The sequence below is a fragment of the Gambusia affinis genome, linkage group LG21 (assembly GCF_019740435.1).
Source record: "Gambusia affinis linkage group LG21, SWU_Gaff_1.0, whole genome shotgun sequence".
Classification (NCBI taxonomy): Eukaryota; Metazoa; Chordata; class Actinopteri; order Cyprinodontiformes; family Poeciliidae; genus Gambusia; species Gambusia affinis.
In genome coordinates this window covers 20,126,038-20,140,281 of record NC_057888.1, presented here as the reverse complement: position 1 = coordinate 20,140,281, position 14,244 = coordinate 20,126,038, and the positions used below count along the sequence as shown (strand labels likewise).

Below are 14,244 nucleotides of genomic sequence, written 5' to 3'. Positions count from 1 at the left end.
AAAAACACAAAATTGTATCCAGGTTTTTGTCTAGTTACTATTGAAAGTATCTGAGCACATTTGAAATAAAGCTAAACTAACTTAAAAAAAAAAAATTTTTTCAGCAAGATATAGGAGATGAGTGGTCTTGAATAAAGATTTGAAAAAGTACTGGGTCTACTGGTATATTGTTTTCCTGTAATGAATTTTAAGTATCTAACAAATTTTCTATTTAATAATTATTTACATAAAACAAGCTTATATATCTTTTCTAATATAAGAGGTGTTAGCGATAAGAACCTATATCCTGGAGGTCCTTTCAAATAAACCATAGGCTACCTGTTCCGTTCTTTTCAAGCTGTAATGTTATAAACCTCGGCATTAAACAAGCTAACTATATCCATCTTTTTATTTGAGCATTCAACAGTGGGACCTTGGGGAGTGCAGACTGACAACAGTATTTCATTTTTTTAATACTTATGAATACATTTTTTTTTTTTTTTTTTTTTTACCGTAGAATGACTTTCAGTGCAACATAAATGAATTCCTAACTTTTTCTACATTCATAAGTAGCACAATCGCTTCTTTACGTATGGTACTTCTCGCTTGCTGTACGCACGTCTTCTCCTCGCGCATGCGTTTTTCGTCCTCCTTCCGAACAGCAATGGCGTCTCCCTTCACGGTGCACAGGTTACATATGAGAGGAAGGAGCCCCGTTGTGAAATGCCTAAACTCAATCGAAACTATACTCCGAAGGAGTGTAGGAACTGAGCCGGTGGTCGCTCACACCGAGGGGGCTCAAGGAGACGACAGTGGTTAGTAATATAACGTGTTAAATCCATTACTTTACAGTTCGGCTGTTGTGCTAAGGAGAAACCATGACAGAGTCGGCAGAGAAAACTTTCGTTTTATTTTCACTTAGCTGTAGTTTATGCTGCTTGTAGTGTTTTAAACCTTACAAACCGCTTTAAGATACGGTTTGTGTACACATATAATTCGGCATGGTTTGCGACCACCAAAGAGTGCTTATTAGATAAAATATTGAAGGTATCATCTGAAAATTGCTAGTTAAAGAAGAGTTCATGAAGTCTGTTCTTAATGACATCTAAAGTCCATGTATATAATTTGCACCGAGTGCTAACAAGTGACAAAATACTGTAAATATTGGTTAGATAAGTATGTATGTATGTATGTGTAAATATATATATATATATATATATATATATATATATATATATATATATATATATATATATATATGCGTGTGTGTGTGTGTGTGTAAAGAATGTATTAATTGCTGAGTTTTGTAATTAAATGTTCAAATTCTTTAGAGTTCATCATGTGTTGAATTAAACTTTTAGAGACAACGACTCGGCTGTAGACCAATCATCTTCTCTGTAGCAGTGTTTTCCCCGCCCCAAAGTAAATTTAATATCCTGCAACACAAATTTGCGAAATAGTTAAATAAATATGCTTAAATACTTATGATGGCTTTTAACACATAGAAATGAAGTATTTCATTATTTAATAATATATTTCAAAATGTTGAAATTGTTAAATAATTAATAAAGGATTTGCTTAGTATGTCTGTATGTCAAATACTTTTAAACTACAAAATTTTTTTGTTTTGTTTGTTACTTTTCAAAAATGTGTTAAAATTTAACACCACAAGTGTAATAAAGAGCTCCAAGCTTTGAAAATGTTCATATTAGGCATTTAAGAGCAATAAGCTAAACGCTTTTGGCTAATTTTTCTGCTATTATAGTTATCGTTCAGGTCAAAAAAGGTTCTAATTGAATTGAAACCTTCAGTTATACAACCAAAACTTAGTTAGGCCTATCACACAAATTTTTCTGGATGATAAATTGTCCTTGATGTTATTGCGATAAACAATAATATTGATTTTAGGGCCATTTTCAAGTAATATACTAGGAATGGCATAAAAACACATTCTCAAATATCAGTACACTTTAAATTCTAATGAACATTTAACACTGAAACTGGAAGACATTTAAAATAGCCAAAATTAACAAACAAAACCTCATAATAAAATGAAATAAAAGTATTAAGGCTCTGCAAGCAAAATTGTCCTTGGAAAAAAGGGCCAGTTGAGATCAGAGCACCAGACTGAAGTCAAACAATTTTTTCTAGAGAGAAAGAAAAGAGAAAAATTATATATCATGCAAATGGAACTGTGAACTTTCATTAACATCTTGTTTGTTTTTTTTTTGTCTACTAAACATATGCCATAAAATCCAATTAGATGAAGGGAAGAAACCAACAAAAAAAAAAAAAAAAAAAGGTTCCGAATGTCTCGATCCACTGATCCACTTCTGAGACATCTATTTTACACAGATGTCTCTCCCTAAATGAAACCCGTGGTCTCCTGAGGGAAAGCCTGTGATTGTGGTTGTTTTTCCTCCAGGAGAAAAAGATGGGCCCAGATCTTTGTCCGAGCTCATGGCGGACCGACAGGAACAGGCGGAGAAGTCGGTTCTGATCAGCTGCCCTATCAGAACCAGCGAGACAAAGTTCCTCAAGTTTTTATCAAAGCACGGAAACATCAACAAGCACTTCTTTTACGAAAGCTACGTAAGTAAGAGACACCGCCAAGTGCGTGAGTGCGTGTGTTTTAAGTCGTGAGGTTAAGCTCCGCCTTCCCGCCTGTGTGTGACGGAGCTGTGGGTTGGCATCCTTCAGGGCGTCTACGCCGTGGTGGAATTTGCCCGCCGGGAGAGCGTCGTCTCTTTACTGGAGTCAGCCGCCATCCCCAGCGTCAACCACGAATGCATAGTGCCATTTAAATCCAGACTGCTGTCGCTGAGCAACCAGAGCTTGGCGGCCTCGCCAGCCCAGCAGCCGGGGTTGCCGTGCCAACCTCAAACCACCGTTTCCATCAACGAGCTCATCCAGAGGCTTTCCACGGAGGACAGCGTAAGCATGCGACTCATCAGGGACCAGACCCTGGTTTGGTTTTTTGCGTTTCAGACAGAACCGATCGGATTCTTCTCGCTCTCACGTCTCTCCAGGTAGACGATCAGATCGGCGCCCTGACTGAGGCCTACCAGCTTACAGAGGAAAACAGCAGACTGCGCTTCCTCGTCTGCTCTCTGCTCAAAGACGTCGCCGCCGCTTATTTTCCAGAATGCACCATCAGGCCGTTCGGCTCCTCGGTGAACGGCTTTGGGAAGCTCGGCTGCGACCTGGACATGTTCCTGGACCTGGACAGCATCAGCGGCTGGAACTTTAAACCGGTAATGGTGACGCTGGCGCTGCGTCTTTAGCCTGTAAAGCTAAGCGTATATTTGCGTGAATGTGGGTTTAAACCAGTTAAGCCTTTCTCATAGCAACAGAGGACAGTGGTAGATTTTTAGACTTTGCCATATAAAGATCGACTTCATATGGAAGCGTCGGCTGATCACCGGTCTGCCAAAATGAAGGAAATCAGGGCTGATTTATCAGCTACTTGTGGATTCTGTATCCTTCTTCCCAGTAAACACACCCTACAGAATAACACCCACAAAACCGTTGTGATGGAAAAAACTGGTCTCATTTCTTCACATTTAGACTCATCTAACACACATTTTTTTAAAAACGTTATAAATACGAACAGCATGACGGCGGCTTTAGGGTCAAGACCCATGCAGGCGATGTTTTGCTTCGATGTAATTAATCCTGTGTGTCCCGTATGCCTGCAGCCCAAATCGGGCCTGAGCCTCGAGTACCAGATGAAACGGACCAACTCGGAGCGCCACGTCACCCAGAGCATCCTGTCCGTCATCGGGGAATGCGTGGACCACTTTGGGCCCGGCTGCGTGGGCGTGCAGAAGATTCTCAACGCTCGCTGCCCCCTGGTCCGCTTCGCCCACCAGCCGTCCGGTTTCCAGTGCGACCTCACGGCCAACAACCGGTACGGCGTGCAGCTCATTAAAGCTCGTCTGTGACCGGCCCCTGTGCGGCCACAGACAGTTCAGTTTCACTCAGGCTTATTGAAATGTCAGTAGTGATTCGGTGACAGCGGCGTCGCCCCAGGAGAGCCTGCCGCTTTTGCAAAAGCCCCAAACAGAAACCAAGACTGTTCAGGAAGTGTTGCAAAGCCTCACTTTCTCTCTCTCTCTCTCCAGCCGTAGTGAGACCCAACGGGTCGGCCGGAGCCGGAGTGGGGAGGGACGGGGGTGAGGGTTAGAGGGTTTGTTCAAGTTTCATCACTTCCCCCTCTGGCCTTAAAGATATCTTTTCATCAGCTGGCGTGTGACACAAACACGTAGACACCTGCTAACGTACTGAAAACCGCTCGGCTGTTTCTGAGGAACTGGAGTGGAACCACCCGCTGTGGGTGGATGTGAGAGGGACTTTTCTCAAATCGAGCTGTTAGATCTCTGAAGCATGGCATTTTTCTGCCAGAGAGGCCACTCAGTGTGTGTGTCTGTGTGTGTCTCTGTGTGTGTGCTGGGGGCTGGGGGGGCATTTGAACTTGAACAGTCACAGCAGTAGCAGTCAGAATCAACAGAATGCTGCTCCCTGGTGGTGTTTTTTTTGTTTGTTTGTTTTTTGTCCGTTTTACTGTCAGTCCTCCAGAAGTAAGCAAGTTTTACATCCTTTTACCTTCCAAGCTTGAACCTTTTGGAGCTTTTTAAATGAAAAAATAAATAAATAAATCAAGCAAATTATTATTATTTTATTCAATTTAAAAAAATGTCTTATTTAAAGTCTAGTAAGGTGTTTGTACTAAAAAGTAAACTAAACATACTCGGTAACATTTTGTCTTTTTGCAGTGTAGAGCTTGACATTTAAAATATATATGGAAAAGTGTTTACCCTCCTTCAATATGCACATTTTATCAAATCGTTTTTGCATGTTATTAGGATTTTTATAAGATAAAAGTGGCGGCTGAATGTGAAGAGGAAGGACACAACACAAAAAGCACAGTTTTGTCTTTTCTAACAAATAAAAACCTGGAAAGTGCAACACTGCTACAGATCTGGAAACCACAGTATTCTTCCATTCTTCTTTGTAAAATGAATCAGGCCGTCACTTTTGGACAGAGAACCTCTGTAGACATCAGTTGTCAAGATGTTCACAATTTGATTTGAGTCTGCCGCATGATTTCGTTCTAATTTGACATTTCTGTTCATGTGGAAGTTACTGAAAGGTACTCAATCAGTTTCTGAAGAACTCTTAAACGTGCAGAAACCATTTCACTGATGTGGGAGAGTTTCTGTTTGTGAGAACTGTGAAAACTGAGACGTTTAAAGCCGCAATATGGGACTTTTACAAAATTAGGATCTTTACATATTTGTTTAAACTGTCACCATGCTTTGATGGTTTGATATGTAAATATTGACCTCCTCCACGTCGTTCCAGTTTTATTAATACCGTCTGCAAAAATGTACCTGTCTTTTTTTTTTTTTAAACATTTTTATTAGTTTTGTGTTTTCACAAACAGAAAAAATACAAATTGTACACTGTGCAGCCTGTTACACTGTGCAGCCAGTTAAAATGTACTTGTCTAAAACAACCAGTCAGAGCCAGGAGGAGGCTCTCGGTGCTGTCAATCAATCCTGTGTACTCGCTGCTAAATGTGTTAATGGCGGTTCACCGTTGCAAGAAAACCGTTTACTACCTCTGTCATCAGTGGCTATGCTAAGTAGTCTGAGCATTCACAAGCTACCCTAATAACATAGCAGAGAGAAAGGGGGAGGGTTTGGGCAGCGCATACTTGAGGATGAATGACAGCACTAAGACCCTCCTTCTAGCTGCAATTGGTTGTTTCTGACCAAACGGTGTATTTCTGTAGTTAGCACTGGTAGATGGTGAAGGAGCTCGATTTCTTTCTTTTTTTTTTCATAGATTATGTCACAACCTAGCAATAGTTTTAACAAATATGTAAAAATAAACATACATTTTAAAAAAACCCCAAAAAACAGCGTTAAACATCTCCACATTGTCCTCCCTGACTTGCCTGCTGTGTTCTTTGGTCTTCATGTTCTCTAGCAAACCTCTGAGGTTAAATCCAGTGCTCTAATGCAAGCTTCCCCTTGACCACAGGGTGGCGATGAAGAGCACGGAGCTGCTGTACCTGTACGGGGAGCTGGACCCGCGGGTGCGCAGCCTGGTGTTCACCGTGCGCTGCTGGGCGCGGGCCCACGGCGTCACCAGCAGCATCCCTGGCGCCTGGATCACCAACTTCTCCCTGACTGTCATGGTGCTGTTCTTCCTGCAGAAGAGAAGCCCTCCCATCATCCCCACTCTGGACCGGCTGCGGGACCTGGCAGGTACCAGTGCACACGCCCAGAGCCTCACCTGAGTTAGTTCAGTTCAGTTCAGACGAGCATTTTGTTTTTTTGTTTTTCCACTATATTGTCTCTTCTTTGCAAAGACTTTGAAATTTGTTCCTGTTTAATTTTTTCTAGTCTGCTTTTCACATCCTATTGCGGGTCTATCCCTGTTTTTTTTTTTTTTCCGTGAGGTTTCACAGAAGTTAAGTTTTCTGTTTCGATGCACATGGGAGAAAAAAAACAAAAAACCCAACAGTTATACTTCTGTTTTATGGTGTGAGTACCCCATTATATGTGCAATAATAATAATACATCTGAAAAACAACAACAACAAAAAAGCTGTAATTCTTTAAGCCAGAAGGGTGTAGGGTGATTTCTGTAAGAAGGGAGTCCCAGTACACCCACACACTTCTCCTTTTAAAGTAGGAAGAATCATCATGTAACCAATAAGCAGATGAGAGACGGCTGTGGGCTTTGGGGTTTTTTTTACTGACTGAATAAACAAATGGGTTAATATTTTAGCACAAAAAAAACCCCAGCTAATAATCTTAATCTGTTAATTTTATGGTGTTTTAGCTCCATCATTTATGTGTGGAATTCCACAGGCATAATTAATTTAGCTCAAAACATAAACGTATTGGAGCTGCTATGGTATTAACTATTCCTATGTAAGTTTAGATAAATGGTAAATATTTCTATTTATCCAATCATCTGCTGCACTGAAACAAAAAAAAGCTTCAGCCCCTGTAATATTTTGACATTTATTCCTCCTCTTTTTTTAATTGTAAATATTTATTCCACATTTTGAACTGATGCTATTCACCAACTGCTCATTAAATTCCATAGCAGTTCCACTCAGTGTTTTACTGAGCTACAAAATCATTCAAGTTTTCTCCGGTTGAAAAAGAAAATGTTAAAAACTTAAAGTTTTTGACTTGAAAGTATTTGTCAAGTTTGTAAACTGTGGAAAACCTTCTTATTGCGCCCCCTAGAGGAAGCGCTTTGCATAGCCACCTAATATTGTAACTTTCTTTTGGGGTTTTGTCTCTACCTGTTTTTTTTGCTCAAACTTTATCAGTCTGTATGGAGGTCGTCTTTAAATAACACTTTTCAAGCGTTTGTGCAGATTCATAATTAGATTTAGGTCTAGCAGTGATATTTTTCTACTACAGTGCAGCAAAAAATGTTTCTAGAGAATATTTACTTAGGTTCAATACAAGTGAATGGCACACTTTAATTCCTACTATGAGTTGGCAACACAGATTTAAAGTTTTATCACCGTATGTAGTGATATTATTGTGATAACAATAAAAGTTACAATAAGACATTCGTTACTTGTTTTTTAGGTAACAATATGTCTGTGACTGTGTGTTACAGCAATTAGAGCCCCACAAACACAAATACCGCTCCTGAAAAACATTCCCATTTGTAATCTGCTTCTTTAGGTCACCGGTCAGATAAAGTGGTGTGATTAGCTCACAATAACTGCATTTGATCGTATTTGAAAACGTATTGACATATCTGTGTACTCTTGAAGTTAATGGCAACTTTTTCGCAAGATGTGAAAAAGTTTCACATCTTGTGGAAAGTTCTCCAGGAGTGACATTTAGTACCTTCTGTTGAAATATGTTATTCAAAGTAGCTTTTGAGTTAGTCTATAATGCTCTATAAGGCTAAAGGGTAAATTCCACATTAAACTGCAGCATTGTTGAAGTTCCTCCTCCATTATTTAATTTCCCTCCTGTCTGTCCTCAGTGGTAGAAAGCGCTGCAGCTCTCTGAGGCTCCAGGCTCATTTAAATCCCCTCTCTGGTCTGGTTTGTCCCATCCACAGACACGAGCGGTCGAAGCAGAGATCACTCTGTCCGCCGATCCAGCTGAGCAGCTGCATAATACATGCAGACAGCTGCAAATTGAATTCAAATGGAGTTCTGTCGCCACGGCGGCAGCAGCAGCGGAGGCTTAGGAAACCTGCCCTCCTTATCCCAGTCCTTGAACTATCCTCAGCCGCTGTGAGAGCGGACGCCATGACGGTTCTGGAGTTCCAGCGCCGCTAGGTCTGAAAATGTTTCGTGCTCGTCGTGTGTATCCGTAGCTGCGATTCCGTTCCAAATCCGCACAGATCTTTGTCTGTATTCCGCTAAAGTCAAAAAAACATAATTTTGCAATCGGGGCGTTTCCATTAAAAAAGGAACTAAAGTAAAATCACTCGCGAATAAGCTTGCTCACGTGATTGTTTTGGAGAATAAGACCTCTTATCTAACAAGTAGTATCTAACATTAAATAAGTATAACATATTTATCAATGTAAATAAATATGTCGTACTTATAAGAACAAAGTATTTCTTCAGTGCAAGTAAGCCAACGATGCGGATCCTGGTTCAGATGGTGCAGTGACGTGCGTGTTTATTATTTTTAAATAACTTATCGCTTAAACAAACATATTTGTGTGGGATTTTTTAAAATTGTGTTTCTTACAGAATAGAGAAACCAGAATTGGGAAACTCTGTTTTTTGTTGTTGGTTTTTTTTACATTAGAGAATATCAATAAAGTTTTGCCTGCATTTGTAATGGAAATGCAGCTGATGTGAGTTTGAGTCCACATCAACATGGCCGCCTCGCTCTTCCCCTGTCACCTTGACTGTCTGATAATTGCTTTCCAGAAGTAATATACCCCCCCTCCCACACACACACACACACACACACACACACCCTTCTCTTCACGGCCTGCTTAGCTCAGACTCCGTCACACAGAGTGCTTACAGGACAATAAAAGCTCCGTCGCTCGGGAAAGGTCGACAACCCCGCCTCCTTCAGACCTCCCCGGCGCATCGGCAGCTGTTTAAACAGCATTTAAAACACACCCACACGCACGCACACACACCCACACTGTCCTCAATGTGGAGTGAACGAAACAGGGTAACAAGGCCGGCCCTGGACCGGGACACGGAGAGCGGCAGCGTGACTTACAGCTCGGCCGTTGTGTTTTCGCTGACCAACGTGGAACACACACACACACTCTGATTCAGCTGCACATCCGTCTGCGACTTGTTTACGCTGTGTAAAGCCGAGTCATTTTACCTCGTCCCCCCTCTTCTCCTCCCCTCTCCCCCTTCAAGGTCCCGCAGACGAGAGCGTGATTGAGGGAAACGACTGCACGTTCACCACCGACTTCAGCAAGATCCAGCTGCAGAGCAACACGGACACGCTGGGTGAGCACAGAGAGGCGTCCGATCGAGGCCGCACGTCACTTTGACGGACGGCGGTGTGCGTTTTATAGACAAAGCACGTTCTATTACATGTGAAACCAGGCTTCGTACTAGAGAACACAGCAGAGGATGAGAGGACAGGCTGTGTGTAACTTATTGAGTCAGAGGCAGGAAGAGACACAAACGTATCTTGCATACAGCAACGCCGAACCTGCGTCATCGATCACAGAAAGTTTGCATCACACACACGGTTTAACCCTTTAAAGCCTCATAACAAACATTCATCAGAGAATTCTGATTTATTTTGTAATCAAGTATTGAATTTATTACATAAAAGAAACCGTTTTTGACTCAACCGCTTGTTTTGTAAATTTGTGTTGTGATCAATACATGAGGATTCATTAGATTGTCGTTACCAAAACCATCTGTTTTATAACCATCCTAAGAACAACACTGCATTATACTTAAAAAGCATCCATTGTGTTTACAGATTTGAGTATGTCATACGTATTTCTAATTTATAGAGTAAGTTTAAATGGATAAATGAAAAAGCTGGAAAAAAATGACAATTTTTTTATCTGATTAATCAACAGAGTACTCAGTTGAAAACTCAATGACTAAAATTAGCTGCAGCTCTAGTAATGTGATTATATTTAGTTATAAATTCATACCTATCAACACCATCAGCATATGATGCACCGTTTTTACAGTTACTAAAAGGGAAAACACGCCCTCTAGTTTTGAGATTTAGACAATCGGATCTTAAAGAGTCACCTTTCTCATCTACATTCACACACATTAATAATAATCCTATTCACACTTGAAAAAGTAAATACATTTTCTGTGGTTTACAGAGCGACTGTTGGCACGTTTTTATGCCAACTTTGAATCTCTTGTTTTGTTTCAGAGCAACTTCTGGGAGACTTTTTTGAGTTCTACGCCACGTTTCCGTTCAGCAGAATGTCCATAAACATCAGAAAGGTATTTAACAACCTAATTCAGATAACCTAAAAGTTTGATTCACTTTAATTTTAGACCTATTGCTTTTACTGCTCTTTTTTGATATTTTATCTGTTTTGAAATGGCATCGTTTTACTTTTTGTTTTCTACCTCTTGACCACTAGGTGTCAGTATTTGTTCTCCACAGTTCTTTTGAGCATTTTGTTGAACATTTTCTCTGCCACCTCACTTAACTTTTTATATATAAATGTGTTGCATGTAAAATTAGAGAACTAAAAATCATATATAAAGCATTAACTTCCTATTATGGAGTCACTGTCATGGGTGACTCCATGACAGCGTCACCCACGTCACGGGTGACAAACAGCCGAGGTCAAACATATAAAACATGCATTTCAAACTCTAAAATTAGCAAGACAGCTCCTGCTTTGTGTTGCATTCATGTACACCCTGGAAAGTCATCAATACAAAGAAATAATTCAATTACCACAAATCTCCTGCTTGGTTATTACATAATCATTCTCAGGACAAATAATGTCTTGGGGAGGGTTTGATGTGGTGGCCAGGCCATTCATGGATCATATTAGAGCTTAATAAATTGATCCCCCCTCCGAACAGAGGGCCATCCTGCCTAATATATGAGATTAATATGAGGTTTGACACAGCTGAGGACGCCTGCAGGTACGCTGTGGTCATGACCGAGGTGTATAGGCATACACCAGTGCTGCTGCGGCCATCAATCAGTTTTACTGTGCTGCAATTCTTCAGCTCATTCCGCCTCTTCAGCAGGTTACAGCCAAATGGCACCGGGGAAGATTCTTGACCGCTGTCTGATCCACACTGGGACGGTTGCCGCGCGCAATGAACCCCGGCATTATATATATATATATATATATATATATATATATATGTGCTGCTGCGATGTCAATAAGTTCAACTGGTTTTAGTGAAACCTAGTGGCGGTGTTATGTAAAATTGACGTTTTTGAGCTTTAGATCATGTTATGATGTAATTCCCTCATCAAAAGCACAACTGGAGTGTTCCCTTGATTCTTTTGAGAAATCTTTTAATCTACCGCAGTTCCCAAGGTTTTAAGTTTCCATCTCACAGAGCCTCCGCCCACTCAGCTCCTAAGTGGGTGGAGTATGTCCGCCCACTTAGGGCAGACATAGACTAGAAGTAGAATAGCTACTTCTCAGTAAAACAAACATACTTTAATTTTGTTAAAGGGTTAATAGAGGAGCCATGTTGTGATGACTTCCTGAAGGCGGAGTTTCAGATAGAGCAGGAGCTCCTTAAAGACACAGAGGCCCAATTTCAAGGCATTAAAATTGATATCTGGAAGGTGAGCAGTTTCGAAAACCTCCACAATTAATCGTCACAAATCAACAGGCGCTGCACCTCACCGAGCAACCCCGGCAAAGGCCAGCCTGTCACCTAGCAACCCAAGACGAGCTCTAGCACGTTTGGGGACCTGATGTTTTGTTGTTGATTTACCATCTAGAAACCATTTGCTGCGTTCAAGATGTACAGGAGGCTCCACTGAAGCTTTTTCAAGACGTGTGCCTGACTAATTGTGCATCTGTTTGCAGCCATTTTCACATTGGTGTAAGTGTTGAGTTGGGGGAGGGGCGTGGCCAACAACTTCATTTGGATTTAAAGTGACAAGAGGCCCTAAAACAGCCAAAGTCTCATCTAAGAATGACTTTGTGCAAAAAGTGTAATGAACATGTTTTGTGTGGCCTGTAGACGTATAATGGGTCACCATTAAGGAATTCTCATTTAGAACCAAATCCATTTTGCATTGCGTTCCTCCAGGGCAGAGAGCAGAACAAGCCAGAGGTGGCGCCGCTGCACATCCAAAATCCTTTCGAGACGTCTCTGAACGTCAGCAAGAACGTCAACACCTCCCAGTTGGACCGCTTCGTGGCTTTGTGTCAAGAGAGCGCCTGGCTGCTCCAGCAGGGCGAGACCAGGACACAGAGAGGCAGCAGCAGGAACCGCACGGCCACGCCTTGGGGGCTCGCCACCCTGCTCCTGCCTTCCAAGGTGGCGGGGATCAAAGGCCGCAAGAAGCATAAAAAGGAGGGGGCTAGCCAGAGGATAAAGAGCTTACTGGAATCTTTGAAGAACAAAAACGAGGAACCGAAGAGCGAGGACGCCTGAAGCGTTTTATCAGAACTTCACCCAAACATTTGGGGCTGGGTTTTATTCTTCTGAACTTGTGGGACAATTGCAGATTGCAACTTGTACTGCAGTTCCTGACATGGACACTTGGGGGTGTCCCTGCACCTCCTGTATGTGAATATGAGTTGAAATATAGTAATATTAGTTGTGTATATTACTGTAGAGTTCCTATTTTATTTTAATAAACAATAATGCTGTGAACTCTGAATCAGACCCATTTATGACAGTGGGTTTTAAATGAGGTCATCAAAAAAACTCATGTTCACTTTGTTTTTACTATTTTTTTAAAATAAACTTTATGTAACACTAGTGCAAGTTAAATTGAGAAATAATGATGTTTAACTGGAAACCATAAACACCTCAAAGCTCCAAAGAAAAAAACACAACCTTACATATAAACAGTAACCATCCTTCATGTGGATTACAGAACTGTTAATAAATATTATGGTTAAAGAAATGCAGAATTGGATTGTTTTTACCCTGAACAGGCACTGGGCCACTTTTCTCCTCAGTATTTAGCATAAGTTTGAATTAGCATGCTTTTAAATAAATCTGAAATGTTTTAAAATTTATAAAATTGTGCTTTTTTGTGCAAGTTGTCGGAATCTTGCAAATTAAGTAAAGTATTGGGAGAAGTTAACTTATTTAAGTAATTTGATCTGCTCATGAGTTAAAGCAGTTGAAGGGTGATTTTGCTATGTTCAATAAAAAATAAAAAAAAATCTTTTTAACCATCTTGCGGCCAGTCGGTCTCGCGCGTTTTTGTAGGTTCAGCTTTTGGGCACGTCGGTGTTTCATACAATTCTCAGGAGGAACGCGGAAATGGTCACGGTCGGACACGAGAAAAGCGGGATCAGACGTCAGTTCCCGAAACCACAAACAAAAAGTAAACCTTGCACGCGGAGACCGTGCTCTAAGGAAAACGCTCGTGAGGTCCAAATAACCGCGCGTGCGGAAGGGTTAAAAAAAAAAGAAGAGAAGAAGCCTTGTTTACCTTCCTGCCATTTTCTGTCAGGTAAACTACGTCTACACTAAAGTGCAGTAAAGATCACATATAAACTGGTATGCTATTTAGCAATTAGCACATGCAACCAATTTGAGTTTGAGCAACAGCTACATGTTTTTAAGCCAATAAAACCAAATTAGGTCATCTTCTGACATATAAACATGGGGTTCAGCAGGTTATGTAAGTCTAATCTCAAATGTTCAAAGACACACATCACACATTCCAGCATGTTGTTACAGAACGAGGTCAGAACCAGCATGTCAAAATGTGAATTCTCCCTAAAATATTTGCAAACTGCAAAAAAATAAAAATAAAAAGTTTGAAGAGGGTGCCTTTGTTTTTAACCATCACAGTGTGATCCAGTGGGATTGGGTAACTACAGGATGAAAACGCTTAATGCAGCAAAGAGGGAAGTCAGCTGTTGCTAGAAGAGTTTATAAAGGCCATCCTGGGACGTTCATATTGATTCAACTATTCTTTGACTCCCTTGTGTCCTGGCCATTGGGGATGTTGTCCTGGAAGAGTCCACTGATGTCAAGACATTTCATTGTTGAATAAAGGTGACTTCTCAATAACTTGGTATTGATTTGCTTTGACCTCGAGTAAAGCCAAAATCTGGCCAACGAA

General features: G+C 40.9%; 1 protein-coding gene across 1 annotated transcript; it reads left to right on the top strand.

The window, feature by feature from the left end:
* Window positions 1–577: 577 nt before the first annotated feature.
* Window positions 578–13,118, top strand: LOC122824155 (mitochondrial poly(A) polymerase). Its single transcript, XM_044104425.1, has 9 exons — window positions 578–794; window positions 2,405–2,571; window positions 2,680–2,913; window positions 3,009–3,233; window positions 3,678–3,889; window positions 6,028–6,254; window positions 9,375–9,467; window positions 10,372–10,445; window positions 12,243–13,118. The coding sequence occupies exons 1-9, from the start codon at window positions 614–616 to the stop codon at window positions 12,588–12,590; spliced, it is 1,761 nt and encodes a 586-aa protein (XP_043960360.1). The 5' UTR covers window positions 578–613; the 3' UTR covers window positions 12,591–13,118.
* The last annotated feature ends 1,126 nt before the right edge of the window (window positions 13,119–14,244 follow it).